The following is a 16,540-nucleotide window of genomic DNA, read 5'->3' as shown; positions in this document are numbered from 1 at the left end:
TACACCAATACTACCAAGCTACTGTGCTTTTTAACTTGATTTTCATACAACTGTTCGTAATTTTATGAATAACATCAACTTAATATATGGAAGGTGAAATTTGCTGACTGGACATTGGTAGCTTCTTTTTATTGGTAAATTACACATGAAGATAGTGAGTCTTGAACCTATGATCTCATTTTCTACTTACAATTGTTAAAGGACAAGGTATCATCTGAGCTAGGACTCATCGGAAACTGGGTAGTAGTATTGCCAATAGCCTTGTAGCTTGATTGGCATTTCCTAGTGTGTTTCTAATAGGGACCGTCTAGGATTCAAATCCACCCCCCTAGCTATTGAATTCTCAAACAAAGAAAAAGAAAAAATAGGGTAGTAATATTTCATAAATCATAACTATTATTATTATTTTTGTTATTTTTTAATCTTAGACAAGTCTCTTTTTTTTGTTGTAATGTAGTATTTAGTTTTTGCTAAGATGTTGCTTACGAGGACAAGAGACTTGTTATTTGGAGGAAGCGTGTCTTCCATGTATGGAATTAGTAGCATCTCATGGTGGCTCGCTAGGTTCATATTTCTTCAACAGAGAATTTTGGATGATCGGTCGTCTTCCTTGTTTGATTTATTGCACGTCTATGTGGGCGAGACTCTACATCACTTTGACACTTTAGAAAAGTAACACGCTATTTTGGTTCAAGTTTACACAATGAAGATGCTTTAGCAATCATCTCGATGGTTCATTTATAAGCTGGAATAATGGAATACACCTATGGAAGAATTGATTCTTGCAGGTAAATTTCAATAGGGGAAGCTATTTTCTTTGATGAACTAATTTGTGGTTTATTAAAAAGTCCCAAAAAGGTAAATGGAGTCATGTTTATTTTAACTTGAAATAATGTTTGCACGATAAGATATAATGTATTGGTAGATATTTAACTTGTGGGAACTTATTTCAATATTTATATTCTAAGATAATACAGAGGACTTTTTTAATCTTCTTGTTAAGGAACCCTTGTCTTTAAATTTAAACACTCTACTTATCTTGTGACCTGTATTATTAGTTGACAAATGGGAAATTTATTTGTATGCCATATAAGTTTGTATTGGAGACTGCATGCAATCCCCAATTTCCCTCTGCTTCCAGTTGTTAGAACATCATTATGAGTTTAATGTGGAGGGATTATTACCCTAGGTATACTTGGCTGTCTTGAAGATGGGATTTGGGTTTTTGATTACTTCTAGCTTCTCTTTATTTACTGAGGTACCTATGTCATATCAGGCAACATTTTGAGTCAGCTGAAGTGGCAGCTGGGCTTCAGCTTTCTGTTACTGGGATTCTTGGTTGACATGATGATCGCAAAATAAACTATACTTTTACTGTTTTTTTCAAAATGCATGCTATATCATTTCAAATTATTCCTTAACTGATATGAAAGATTGTATTAATAAACCAGACAGACTTAGATTTTTAGAAAGGTCAAAAAATTGATTGTTGTCTTTGAACGGTTTGGGGAATGGAGACTGAACTGCCTTTGGGTTCTCCTAAAAATGGCTTTCAATTTTTGAACACATTTAAAAAAAAAAAAAAGTTTTCTAGTTAATAGGAGTTTTAGAATTAAAAAAAGAAGAAGACATTGTTAGTAGTTCACTTGCCCATTAGTATCTTATAATTCAGTTGTTAAATACTGTTCCTTTTTCTTTTCCCCCCAACTATGAAAAGCATCCATCCATCCATTGACATATATAAGCATCCATATATATATATATATAGAGAGAGAGAGAGAGAGAGAGAGAGAGAGAGAGAGAGAGAGAGAGAGAGAGAGAGAGAGAGAGTTTTAAGTTGAAAATGAACAATGAAAGCCTGCAGCAAATAAATAGTTCTGAAATTACATTGAAACATGATCCATCACGTCTTTCCTGCTTAGAGATCTACTTCAAAGCTGTTCACCACTGGGTTCAAGCAGTTAAAGTTCTATCTGCCACTATAATGCTCAAACCAATCAGCAAAACAGTTTCTGCTTCTACCATGGTCCTGACATACTTGTTTATTATCTTTAAATTTTTTTTTTTTAAAGTATTTTTGTTTCTTATCTATAAGGAAAATTTTCAAGGATCTCCTTTAATAGAGTTCCTTTTCCCCATTGCTGCTATTTTAATTATATATTATAAAGTCGTTTTCTGAGTTGAGGCCCTCCTCTTTTGGTTATTCAACAGCCCTATTTCTGTTTCAGGATGGGATATGGCTCCATATATAGAGGCAATTGATTCTCAGCAGTTGTCATACTTCATTGTAAGTAGATAATTACTGCAAATGTATTTACTCACATTGCATTTAATATTTTTATAAATGAGACCATCTATTTTTCAATGATAAACCTGTTAAATGTTGAATCTTCTGATAAAAGTCATTGCATCTTAAGAAGTTGGAATGAGGCTTTTCTTGTACATAGATAAGCCATTACAATGGGTACCACAATCAAGTATAAGAAATTGAAAATTTGGTCAAGACTTCATTATTATTAGTTGAGGCTTTCTTATACTTTAGGGGTTTGAGCAGTAACAGTCAGTTATGGGACTTGCCATGAGAATAATTTACCTAATACTCCATATAGGGATGCGTGTTTTAACTATTCCCATTACGCTTAAAACTTTTCTGGGCTTTAATGTCCTATAGTCAACCAAGGTCATCTTGCATTCCTATTGAAATTTTCCCTCTTAAGATACAGTGTTTCTGAGACATCTTACGTATTTGATGGGAATCGACTTGTAGTCGCACAAAGGAGCATGCATTGCTGATGATGGATAAACTGTTCTGAGGTGCATCATTGTTATTATGTTAGCTATATTTTCTTTCGGATATCCGGTTGTTTTTCCAACTGAATACTTTTTCCTTCCTAATTTTTGAACTGCTGCCTGGTCTCTAAATTTATAGGTTTCCTGTGCAAATTTTCATTTCTTTTGGTAGGGAAGAAATATTAAAGAGCAAAGACGCCCATGGCAAAGCTAGTAATCCCATATACTATAAAACATGAAAAAAAAGAAGAAACTCTCTAAGATAAACAGGCCATTTGATTTCCCTGTACTTATTAGATACTCAGCTACTTGGTTTGCTGTTCCAGATTATGGTGACAAGGCTTTATGTAATGGAGTCATGTGGATCCACCAACAAGTTGCATGTTTTCCTTCATTGCAATTCATGATGAGCTTCTTTGCTACACTTGAAATCTTGCAGTTTTGTTATTTCAGGCCTTACAAATCATCTCACAGCTTTTGCTTTTTATGGCTTGCCCCTTATTAGTTGCTTCTGCTTCATAGGCTTCCCTAATCTCTGATAAATTAGTTTTTGTTCTTCCTTAATTAAATAGTGTAACCCTGGAAGATAGGGAGACAGAGTGTGTGTGAGTGCACGTGCAAACAAATGTAGATACACGGGTGTTGGTATGTACATGTGTATGTATATACTGACTTTGTGCTCACCAGAGTCTGCACCCACTCAATGCTACCTATGTAAGCATGAGGCCAAGTAAATATGATGTTGGATCTATTAAAATAATTCCTTCCTATATGTTCAACATGCTTTATTTTTTGTCAATTTGCAGTTTGGATAATGCTGTTTATGTTATTGGTATTTGGCAGTCAGAGTTAGTCATTTTTACCATTAACGTCAGCAATGTTGTCCTTTACACTTAACTATATTTCATAAATTGCAAGGGGTTTGTCTTACCAAAGCCTGGTCTTAATTTTTCATGCAACTGTTCAATGGCATAAGCATCAATAAAGTTTCACCATTGCCGTGTTTATATCTGTCAAACTGTTTTTGTGTTTCTCTAAAAGTGAACAACCAGTCCTTAAAAAGAAAAGAAAAAAAAATTGTGCAACTAGCATGCGAAATTCAGATCCTTACTACCCATAGAGGGTTTAAAGATACGATATTATTTATTATTTGGACAGGGACTTTTCTATAATTTATATTGGTGTGTGTACTATGCAACTGATGATCAGTAAGCTAAGTGTATGCATACTGGATTCACATGAGATAAGGGAGTGCACATAAAAGCTCATAATAAGGGAAGCTCCTTGAAGCATCTTTTCTGAACCATATTTTATAAGGTCATTGCTCACTAATTCCTACCTTGTTGGTAATTAGGTTTGACTTAATAAACAATGTTACTACTTCTTAGATATCTCGTGCTTTTGTTGATTTCATGTGTTCTGAGGGTTGATCGATTGCTTTGATCTCCTCCTTTCTAGTTTCCTAATGGTCTTTTTTTTTTTTGGGAAAGTTCATCCTATGAGGCAATCTATTTTTTTTTTTTTAGCTCTAGTATATAAATAGTCCTCATTTATTTATCATTTTGTTATTATAAATCTCACAAAAAGATTCTGCACTATTACAGGTCCAGAGTGTCCGTGAGCCTTCTCCAGGAGTGGCACAACAAATTCGTTTTTGTTTTGGGGTTTATGTCCCAAATATTCCTGCCTTGTGAAAGTACAAATTCACTTTCTTTGTCTTTATACACTATAACCCCCCCCCCCTTCTCCCAAAAAAAAAAAAAAATATATATATATATATATATTTTTTTTTCTATTGAGAAGATCTGTTCATCTGTGTAATATTCATACTAAAAGCTCTTTTCTTGCTAGAGTTGTACATGCGATTAACTTCCCTTGATTTTTTTTTTCTTATCAATTTTAGGGAATATGGTGAACTTTTATTGCGCTGTCATTTAATTGGTGAGGCGGTTAAAATTTTTGAGGATTTAGAGTTATGGGATAATCTTATATTTTGCTACCGGTATGTTCGTACTTGACAGCCCATTATCTAAGTCAATGTCCTTCATCAGTGTATTTTTAGTACTTTGTTGCTGGGAGTCTCATGTAAGATTCAATATGTAAATCAGCTTATTGGAGAAGAAAGAAGCAGCTGTTGAACTCATCAAGAAACGACTATCTGAAATGCCTAATGACCCCAGGTTATGGTATGTAAGGTACTTGTCTTTTCCTTTCTTTCTCCTTTTAGTTGAATTAATTTTCTACCTCAGCTAATGCAATCAAAGTTTGAAAGTTCCATGTTATTGTTGAAGCAAATATTCTTTTGAATCAAGCCTGATTTAAAGTGGACAACTAATAAGCTCAAAGATGAGTTCTTTCTGATCTGTTTTGACTGAAATGAACTACGTTTATGACACAAAAAATGTTAAAAAGGAAGACTATTTGATTATATATATTGACACATGTTGAGCCTTTTCTAAATTATGTTGTGCTTGTTTTGCAAAGCTTGTTGTATGAAATCATATTTTGATGCCTGCTAAAATCATAGAGGACATGGTATTTGTTAACTTGATATGGTGATGTTGTACTTTAGCCTACAACATGAAAACTTGTATTCAATTATTTGACTTATTTCATTCTTGCATTTATGGTATATACATATTTTTAAAGTTAAATCATGCAAATAATTTCTGGTGAATGTCTCGGATGACAATAATTCAAAAAAGACAAAGAAAGTGCTTAATAGCCTTGATGGCTAATCACTTGCACAAGTGTTAATGTGGTGTTGGCATCATCTTGATCGTTTCCTATCCACTAAATATCTTATAAGGGTCTCAGGTAGATTATTGGATCAACAATATGACTATATCTCTCTCTTTCTAATCTTTTTGTATCCCTAGCTATGATGCACATGCAAGCATGTGCCTGAAAAATTGGAAACGTTCATTAAAAACTACCGAATAAGCAATAACAATAGATATATTTTTGGGGCGGAGGTGGGCTGAAAGGAGTAGTAGTTTGAATAATTATAGATTATCCACGTTTAAGATGTTTTTATGTAAGTTAGATGCTTTTTTTTGTTTTTTTGGTAGTTTTTAAATTTGGGAAGTGAGTTATGGAAGAAGGTATATAAGGGATTTATACGTAAAAAAATGCAGGTTAAAATCTACCAAAGGGGTGTCTTTTATTTGGGTCTGAAAGTGCCCAAAAGTAAAGCGTTGCCTGTCTCATTATGTAATTTTTAAAAAGCGCATATGTTTGAGATTCTGTAAGGAAAAAAAAGTGTTAGGCTCATTCTTAAAATATGTGATATATCATATGGAAGAAGGTTGGTCCATTTGCTTATAACTTGGTTATTCATAGAAATATCAGCTTGCTTTCTTGTTTGTCAGTTTTATATATTCTTGTTCACTGCATACATATCAGCTTATCTGTAAAAGACTTCTTCAGAGATCTTTAAGAGAGGTATTTTCCGAATGCATTATTTTAGGTGATGAGAGAATAAATAGGAAAACACAAGTGGAATTGGAATCTTTTGGTAATTACTTCTAAAACTTATTTTAATCAAGAGGGGTCTAAATTATTCTTGGGAAAGTTCTACAGTGGGTATTCAAATACTTTCATGATTATCATCTGGTCTTGCTTTTTCTTCGGTACCAATCGTGTAGTCCTCTCTCTGCCTACTTGCTGTTGTGTTTACTGTCATATATTTTGGAGTTTTTGTTTTGTTTTTCTTCTGAATGTGTTTGCACATGATGTATATGTGGCCATTCTTGAATTAAGTCAGTGTACCAATTGATCATTGCCATGCTAAAATGAACGCATAGTAGTGCATATGGCTATTGATCTATGCTTATTTGTGCTGTGTATTTTCTGGTGGTGGTATGGCGCACTATGAAAGTCAATGGAAAATACTTTACGTGTTCAATTGAAAATGAGGCATTTTGGGTGGTAAATGTTTTCTCTTTTCAAAGGTGTAAAATATTTTTTGGGCTAACATGAGTTGTGGAAACTTAGACGCACCTCACACCAATAGTAACAATCTCTTCCTTTTCTCTCTCTTTCTCATCCTTGTAACCACCATACACCTACCCCACACACGACCCCAAATCCTAACCCACAGCTGCCTATCCGCAAGTGCCACATCTCCTCTCCACACCCACCCTGTTACATTCACTGGCATCCATCACTCATTCCTTCACATCACTGTCATCCTATGATGATGCTCCCTTGGAAAGGAGGTAAGGGTGCATGTTAGGAGAGAAGTAATTGGTGAGAGGTGAACGAGAGAGAGAGAAGGGGAAAAAAAAAAGAAAAAGAGAAAGATAAGGATGTATGGTAGGTAGTGAAAGAGAAAAAGGTTAGAAAGAAAAAAAAAAAAGAGAGGAGAAAGAAATAGAAAAGAGAGAAGATAGGATGGGGTGAACATGTGATTTAAAAGAAAGAGAGAAGATAAGGTGGGATGAATGGGCGGAAAAGGATAATAATAGGTGGGTAAGGGGGGAAAAAAGAGAAATAAAAATGGGTTTGAGAAATTTATTTATTTTAAAATGATTTCCATACGAAAGTTGTGAATATGTAGTGTTGTTACGACTTTTATGTTTTTGAACTAGTAAATGTGTACTTGAAAAAAGGTTGATTTTATAGTTGCTCTAAACAAAATTCATGTTTTGAATGAAAGTGTTTGTTTCTATAATAATATGGAAAATGAAATATTAACGATTTTCTGTACAAGCCAAGCATTGCAAAATGTTTTTGGATCATTTACAGGGTTGTGACCAAACACTTGAAACCAAGTAATTTTTCTAGAAATTGTATATCTGTTTATTGAAACAATGGAGTGTAACTTGTTCAATAACTTATTTTATATGTTTTGGGATTTTTTTATAAAAGAAAATCTTTGGTTTTGTTCTTGTAGACTTGTAGTGCTCCTTTGGGAACTGAAATATTAATGATTTTTTTATGACCCAACCAAAACACATTGTTTTTTGGATCATTTCCAAGGTTTTGACCAAACTCAGGAAACCAATTAATTTTTCTAGAAATTGTATTCTTTCCATCAAAACAAATGGAGTGTTACTTGTTCAATAATTGAATAAGCTCATATTTGGGGTTTTACACAATGTATCAATTTCTGCTTTCCTACAATCTGTTAGCTTTAGCTCTTGAGCTTTTTGTATTTTTTTCATGTCTAGAGTGTTCATCATCATGAACACAATGTTCATTTTATTCAATAAAAGTTTTATTATCTATCCAAAAAAAAAAAAAAAACTTGTTCAATAACTGATTCTATATGTTTTGGGATTTAAAAAAAAAAAAAATTGGTTTTGTTCTTGTGGTGGTCCCTTGGTTTCATTCTTGTGGTTCTTGTAAGCAGGATCAGAACGGCTTCTCATTAAATATTTTTTTATTGAGTTTTTCTCTTTCTGATATAGATGGTTCGAAATGACGGTAGAGCAGATATCTGGAGCTTATATGCAAGGTGGCACAAAATCAAAGGAGATTTGACAATGTGCTCTGAAGCCCTCTTAAAGCAAGTTAGATCATATCAGGTATCACTGGCAATGACTAGTACATCCTTTTTCTGAAGGAAAAAAGAAGAAGCTTTGTATGATTAATTTTAGTGCAATTCACTGTTTCCCCCCCTTTCGGTTAGTGTGCTCTTTCTGAAAACTGTTCTTAGTATGCTATACCTTTAAAGAGGAATAAATTAACAGATTATCTATTTAGTCTTATCAAATAATTTGTGGACATTTCCTAGATTTATAGTGTTATGAGAAATGAGCACCACAGGTGCCTATATCATGTACTTCTTTTAATAATATCATTTTGAATTATGAAGTCTTAAATTGTTTTAGTTAATATATTTTATATTTCTTTATTTGTTTTGATGTACTAGTAACTAGATTGGTTATTATTAAAACATTGCCACTCTTATGTCAGTTATATGTCATGCTCTGATCATTGTTTCTATTGTGCTCTCTCATTCATGCCAAACTTAAATTCATAATGCTCGTGCCAAACTTAAATTCATAATGCTCATATCAAACTTGGATTAGTGACCCCTATAATTTTTTAAAATTTTTTTTATAAGTATTAATGACCCCTAAAATATTGTCATTGTGCCACCTGTGGTAAAATAGAATCATCCTGTGGGGGGAAGATTTGTATTATCATTCTGTGGGAGTTCGTTAATTTTTTTTTTTTTATAAGTAAGAAGAGAATATTATTGAAAAAGAATAGTAAGAGAAATACAAAGAGTTCACGGTATTGAACAAAGGAAAAGAAGAAACAAAAAGATAGAATCATCCCCTAATCTATTCTAATAGATGAAAGAAAATCGAAAAGGGTAGAACTATCCGAATAACCCTAGCCTCGAGACCAATCAAAGAGGGTCCGCTGGCAAAATTCTAATAACTGAACCACAGTTTTTCCCTCATCCTCAAAAGACCGCCTATTCCGTTCAGTCCAAATAGTCCACATTAAACAACCTGGAACCAAATCCCAAATATCAGAGCTATGCTTTCGAAGCCAATGATACCAGCAAAATACTAAGTCCACAACTGAACTTGGCATGACCCATTTGATCCCAAACAATCGAATCATATACATCCATAAAGAATGAGCTATCGGACAGCTGTGGGAGTTTGTTAATTGCGCATCAAATAGGGTTTTGGCTTGGATCTTTGGTTACAGTGAACTAGACTATGATCCCATAGAGCTTTTCTTTCTTGCCTTCTATATGTTAAGTCCAGAGGAGATTGATGCATCCATGGAAGAGATTGTTTGTTACTACTTCGTAAATTCACCTTTTTCGAGATTTATTTTATGGAATGCACTTGTGAAGTCCAATTGAAATCAAAGTCGTGATTTCAAAGGTCTAGTTATCTGTCTTAGGTTAAAAAAAAAGAGTGCAAAATTGTAATTTTGGCAATCCCTATGAGAAAGGGCATTTTGGTAGTTTAGTTGAGTCTAGAATTTTCTAGGGTGTCCTAAGTATTTTAGGTTTTATGTTTTTAGAGTCCAATTTAGTCTTTTATCAGGTTTTTAGTTTACTAAGTCAAACTAGGAGTCTTAATGCTACTCTAGTCCAAGAAAGGATCGGTTTATTTATTTGTGCTCAAAGTACTTGAAAATGGATGGAGTTGATTTATAAAAATATCAAGTGTTTTGAGCATTGAGTGATGTTGTTGACCTTCGTATGTTCTCCCATTCTCTTCTCTTTCTTGTGGTATTGTTCAAGCTGTTTCTTTTACCTATCAAAACCTTAAAACCCTACATACTTCTCTCAAATAGTCATTAATTAACACATTAAGCCACTTTTTAATTTTACTTTTTATAAGTAATAAAATTTATTGAAAAAAGATGTAAGAAAAAGTCTAATCATATCATACCATAACCACATAATCCTTTTTTAAACAATTCTAAACTCCAGATTAATAAAATTCTCCTAACCCTAAACCTGCCACAAGTACATGCAGGCAAATCCCCAATTTGCCCTATGTTGATTTGGTATCAAAGATACCAAAGCCAGGTTCCTACCACAAGTTCTTTGCTGTAATTTTCTTCCCCAACCACTTGACAAATCTTCTCATCCAAGATAATGCTGACTAATGCAGAATTAGAGTCCAAGTTTAGGACTTCGCAATACTATTACGAAACAAAGAAGGATTTAAACCAGTTCTGTGAAAGGGTGTGTTCCATGCTAGAAACTTTGAGTAATCTGACTGTTGCCATTTGACAAAATAACTTGCTAGAACAGTAGTTGATTAAGAACTCAGATATTCTAAGTTAACCCAAGTTTGTCCCCACCCTTGTCTGCAAACATTGTACCAGTTATCCCTTTGAAAATTGATGGATATGGCAATACCAATTTGCTATCACAGAAACCTCAGTCAGGTGTTGGTTCAATGCATCAATGTGTTACATTGAAGAGCAAAATCCAGCCTTTCAATTCACGTTTCCAATTCCAAGAACAACCAAAGGAATACCTTGCAAGGATAATGGAGACTGCAACAAGAAGTTGAGCTTAAAGTTGATCATGGAAAAGTCAAGACTGAGGAAGACATTGATATTATTGCTATATGTCAATTCTAGGACTGTAAGTTGAGAAGTCCTCTAGTCATTGATTTTATCATTCCAAATGAATTTAGTGCATTAGTGGGCAAAAAATATCATTATTCTTGATGCTTTCGAAGTTAATTGAAGATTTGGTGCAAGTTTCAAGTTCAAAGGTTGTTATACTTCAACACTAAAACTCAAAGCTGAGTTTTTCCTAGCCGGGGGCGAATGCTAACAAATATTCAAGATTTATGTTTTGGGAACCACATGTGAAGTCCAATTGAAGTAAAAGTCATGAAATTTTAAAGTTCTTGTTTTATGTGTCCTAGGGTTAAAATAGTTTTTAATTTGGATTTTTATATAATAAGTTACAATCAATTTTGTATTCAAATGCAAATTTGTAATTTCTGAAATCTTTGGGAATGAAGGGTATATTGATGGTTTAGTTGAATCTAGAATTTTTTAGGTTTTTTTTTTTTTTTTTTTTTTTTTTTTTTTTTTTTTTTTTTTTTTAAATTCCAAGTTAGTCTTTTATCAGATTTTTAGTTTACTAGTCAATGGAGTCTTATTACTACTAGTACAACAAAGAGTTCTTATATATATATATTTGTGCTCAATGTACTCGAAGATGGATGGAGTTGATAATAAAATATTGAGTGTTTTTTAGCATTGAGGCTTCTTGACTTTTGTGTGATGTTCTTCATTTCTCTCATCTTTTTTCCTTCTCTTTCTGTTGGTTCTGTTCATACAGCCCTAAATACCACTAAATTTATTTTCATCCTTTTTCCTTACAAGTGTGAGACCCACCATTTTATGGTTTGCAATTTTTGAAAAAATAGGGGACGAGTGTGGCGATTAAAAAATTATTAAAAATATTTTTATTTATATATTTTATATATTGCTAAGCATGCTTTTTTATATAATAATAATAGAAAACTCATATAATAATAATAAAGCCTCTTTGACCAAAGGCTTAGTGGCTTAGTGGCTCACGTACCAAAGGCTTAGTGGTTCAGTGGCTCGATGTACCCAAAAAAAAAAAAAAAAAAAAGAAGAAGAAGAAGAAGAAGGGGAGATGTGGCTCATGTGAGAGGCACAAAAAACAAAATAAAGCCTCTCTGACCAAACGCATTTAACAATCCTTTTCAAAAAAAAAAGAAAAACTTAAAAAAAAAAGAAATAGAACAAAACCGCTGGGCTTGCAAAAAAAAAGGAAGAAGAAGACGAAGAAGCAAAGAAGAAGAAGAAGAAGAAGAAAGGGGTTAAGGCTGGTGAAAAGGGCGCGAATCGGTGCACGTCGGAGCCAAATTGGCGTGAGTCGGCGCGAATCCGGAAACGAAAAAAAAAAAAAAAAAACTGGAAGCGGTTTGATACGCAGGTAGTGGTGTCCCTCGCGTGTCGGGCGCGGGTGCGGCGGCCATTTTGCTGCGTCTGTGCATCCTAGCTACCAAATAGCCATTAAACAACTCATCAAGCCTCCTTTGAATTCCTTTTTACCCCCATAGCCCTTTCTTCAATAACTCTAAAGCCTAGATCAATAAATTCTCCAAATTCTAAACCACCACAAGCACACATAGACAAATTCCCCAATTTTTGTGTGTGAAACTCTTATTTTGGTCATGAGATGCTTTCTGTGATTGCCTGCAAGGGGCTCAGTATGTTTTTTTTTTTTTTTTTTTTCCTTTGTTTGGTGGTGGATGTTATAGTTTCCTTTCTCTGTATCAAATTTTACTTTAGATGAGAAAGCTATAATCACGTTATTAACACTTTATTCTCTCTCTCTCTCTCTCTCTCTCTAATAGGGATCTAGTTTATGAAAAGATAGAGGTCGTTCTAAAAGTTTTGCACAAGCCTCCTTGGACCTTTGCAAGGTGTACATGGAAATTTCTTCGTCTACTAGTAGCCGTCGGGAACTCCTTGCAGCTGAGATGCATCTAAAGAACATAATTAAACAGGCAAGATGTTTGTGAATCCCTTTTCACATATATATATATATATATATGTTAATTTGATAGTTACGATGGTGGATGGGGAATTTGAACCCAGGATGTCACCATTGGAGACATTAAAAGGTGCCAATTGAGCTACAAGGCATTAAGCAAGAAAACCTTTTTTTATTTTTTATTTCATCTTACGAAATTGTGTGTAGAACTTTAAATTAGCTTAGTTGCTATGCTGGTGTACCATTTTTGCATGACAATATGTAGGTCAAATCCTTTTAATTTGTGAATCATTTTGTAAAGTTAGATTTATAAGATTCATTTATAAAATCACAGGTGGAGAGCTTCTCAGACACAGAAGAATTTAGAGGTCTTCAGGTTTGCCTTGATGAAGTGAAGAGGAAGCTCCAATCCAGTCTTGTGCCTACCTAAAATTATTTGATGATTCCCTTGGATATGTTATTTACCTTCTTAACACAAGGTTGGACCTACAGTTACAACATCTTGGTTCATACCATTGTCCAAGGTATGAACATGAAATTTTTTATAATGTGATTTTAGTTGGGAGTTATTGAGGAAATACACACGAAGTGTGAAAATGTCAGAACACATTCACACTCTTAGTAACATTAATGTAAAAGATTAATATGCAAGGACAAGGGTTTATGATGAATGGAGTGTTTAAAGTGGCCTATCACATTAGAACAAATTAGTGGGGATTCTTTAGGCTTATTTCTGAACTGGAACTGGAGCTACCACAAGAAAACCTAGCCAATCTATTGAGCAACTTACCTACCATCCGCAAAACCCTAACCGACACCGCCAAGCTCTCTACGGCTAAGGAGGATGAAACAGAAACAAGCTTTCTCCGACACTGCCAAGCTTTTTCCGTTCCACAGAAAGATGATTCTACCACTGCCCCGAAGCTCTCTACACAAACTTTTGAATTTCTAGACGAAATACCACTATTTGACGAAGACGACACCGGTGCAGATGAAGATTGATTGAGTGCTTTACCGAACGAGTTAAAGCTCCTCATCCTCTTCTTTTTGGCTAATGAATCCAATACAAGGGATGTCATACGGATGAGTGCATTGTCACGAGGATGGGGCAATCTGTGGAGCTCTGTTCCCTATCTCCATTTTCGAGACATGAGGAGTGACTTGCCCGATGCTATTGATAATACTTTGCGCCAATACCTTGGCGGAAAATTGGAAAGGTTCAACGTCCATTACAATTTCGCCGAGCCACATCATAAGCCGAATGTTGATTGTTGGAATAGCATCGTTGCCGATGCCCGAGTAGAAAATCTTAGCCTTACATTGTTCAAGTATGTTCTACCTCTAAATTTCTATACAAATCCCTTTCTTTGAAAACTCTCTTTGAATGGATGTCTAATAACCCTAGAAAAAGGAATTTCTGTGAATTGGAATTTACTTGTGCAACTGCATTTGAGGGATATGAGCTTTGGGGTTGGTGTAATAAGGGATGTGTTAAAAGGCACGCCTAAACTGCACACGATGAAATTGCTTTCCTGTACAGGAGTGTGCAATATAATCTCTGAGAGTTTGAACACTTTGATTGTAATTGAGCACATGATAGCACTGCCAAAACTAGAAATTGTGGTTCCAAATAAGTGACCACTTATGTAAAACCACAATTTTTAGTTTTGGCAGTGCTATCATGTGCTCAATTACAATCAAAGTGTTCAAACCCTCAGAGATTATATTGCACACTCCTGTACAGGAAAGCAATTTCATTGTGTGCAGTTTAGGCGTGCCTTTTAACACATCCCTTATTACACCAATCCCAAAGCTCATATCCTGCAAATGCAGTTGCACAAGTAAATTCCAATTCACAGAAATTCCTTTTTCTAGGGTTATTAGACAGCCATTCAAAGAGAGTTCTCAAAGAAAGGGATTTGTATAGAAATTTAGAGGTAGAACATACTTGAACAATGTAAGGCTAAGATTTTCTACTCGGGCATCGGTGGCGATGCTATTCCAACTATCAACATTTGGCTTATGATGTGGCTCGGCGAAATTGTAATGGACGTTGAACCTTTCCAGTTTTTTGACAAGGTATTGGTGCAGAGTATTATCAATAGCATTGGGCAAGTCACTCCTCCTCATGTCTCGGAAATGGAGATAGGGAACAGAGCTCCACAAATTGCCCCATCCTCGTGACAATGCACTTGTCCGTATGACATCCCTTGTATAGGATTCATCGGCCAAAAAGAAGAGGATGAGGAGCTTTAGCTCGTTCGGTAAAGCACTCAATTGATCTTCATCTGTGATGGTGTCGTCTTCGTTAAATAGTGGTATTTTGTCTAGAAATTCAAAAGTTTGTGTAGAGAGCTTGTGGGCGATGGTAAAATCATCTTTCTGTGTAACGTAGAAAGCTTGGCAGTGTTGGAGAAAGCTTGTTTTTGTTTCATCCTCCTCAGTTGTAGAGAGCTTAGCGGTGTCGGTTAGGGTTTTGCAGATTGTAGGTAAGTTGCTCAATAGATTGGCTACGTTTTCTTGTGGTAGCTCCAGTTCCAGTTCAGAAATAAGCCTAAAGAATCCCCACTAATTTGTTCTAATGTGATAGGCTGCTTTAAACACTCCATTCATCATAAACCCTTGTCCTTGCATATTAATCTTTTACATTAATGTTACTAAGAGTGCGAATGTGTTCTGACATTTTCACACTTTGTGTGTATTTCCTGAATAGCTTCCAACTGTCCATGCTTCCAGGCTAGCTGAAACAATATACTCTACCATGACAAAATTTAATGCCACTTGTATAAGATAACATTAATACAATTCAACCCTTAAAAATAAAGAAATCATAATATTACAGTCTAGCACCAAAAAAATATTACAAAGTAAAGCTAATCCAATAACTTTCCCCTTGATGCAATATAATTTCCTCTATTCAATTGGAGAAAAGAAAATGAACAATGACCTACCTGTTGGGATACTTCAACAGCCACAGGAATGCTACTTTGTGGAGTAGTTACCCTATTACTTGTTATGGGTGGACTAACAGCTTTCCTCTCAGAAGAATGTTCAATATTTTCTGTAAAAGCATGCCAACCGTTACTTCCAGGTCCTGGTCTATTAATTGAACCTTTCTCTTCACTCACCCTTGACGAAGATATTGCCTTTGCATCCCTTCAAACCCATATTTTTTCTTGATACCTAGCATAAATCAGCACCCTAGATCGTAAGCCCAGAACAAACCAGAGCATAACTAGGACTGTTCTGTACCAATCAAAACAATAATACTCAACATCTTATCAAGTCATTCTTTGTACGAATGAAATTTTCAATTGCAACTCTGTCATAATTAGGGGGCAACTCTGCTTCCCAATAGCTATGTGATTTCTCATTCCCCATAGCTGTTAGCAATGAAAAAGAAAACAAAAACAAAATGACTTTCAGCACCTTGCATCTTAACTTAGAAGTGACTTGACTTCAATTAAAAAAGACTCCTCAGCCAAAAAATAAGTGGTGCTTACATTGGACAAATGCGACCTGCTCTGGAAGCCATGTGTCCAGAGTTGCAGATCTCACCTGCATCATAATAATTCAGAATAGGTATAAGCATGTCACAGAGAGGTACGTATCACTGCATATAAATAAAGCTTAATTTTTAAATGAGAATGGGGTAATGATAATTAAAGAAAAATGTTGTACCACCTTTGATATATGTACTCCTAGAGATCTGTGGATCCCTGAACATTGCATGCATATGAAGATTCCAAGATTCACACTAGCCCATCG

At 34.7% G+C, this 16,540-nt stretch overlaps 1 protein-coding gene across 1 annotated transcript; it reads left to right on the top strand.

Moving 5' to 3' along the window:
* Window positions 1-753: 753 nt before the first annotated feature.
* On the top strand, window positions 754-13,774 carry LOC115991283. The gene is made up of 8 exons (XM_031114995.1): window positions 754-788; window positions 1,277-1,338; window positions 2,229-2,287; window positions 4,395-4,480; window positions 4,694-4,792; window positions 4,899-4,976; window positions 13,107-13,148; window positions 13,498-13,774. Exons 1-8 carry the CDS (start codon window positions 754-756, stop codon window positions 13,772-13,774), a joined length of 738 nt encoding a protein of 245 aa, XP_030970855.1.
* Window positions 13,775-16,540: the final 2,766 nt, after the last annotated feature.

The sequence above is a fragment of the Quercus lobata genome, chromosome 5, assembly GCF_001633185.2.
Source record: "Quercus lobata isolate SW786 chromosome 5, ValleyOak3.0 Primary Assembly, whole genome shotgun sequence".
NCBI classification, from domain to species: domain Eukaryota; kingdom Viridiplantae; phylum Streptophyta; class Magnoliopsida; order Fagales; family Fagaceae; genus Quercus; species Quercus lobata.
This window is presented reverse-complemented; position numbering and strand designations above follow the sequence as displayed.

Bases quoted from the DNA above. Each gene is read 5' to 3' on its own strand.
- LOC115991283 (XM_031114995.1), top strand. From the start codon at position 754: ATGGAATACACCTATGGAAGAATTGATTCTTGCAG. The intron at 789-1,276 runs GTAAATTTCAAT...ATGTCATATCAG, and splicing joins GGAAGAATTGATTCTTGCAG to GCAACATTTTGAGTCAGCTG. The intron at 4,793-4,898 runs GTATGTTCGTAC...TATGTAAATCAG, and splicing joins AATCTTATATTTTGCTACCG to CTTATTGGAGAAGAAAGAAG.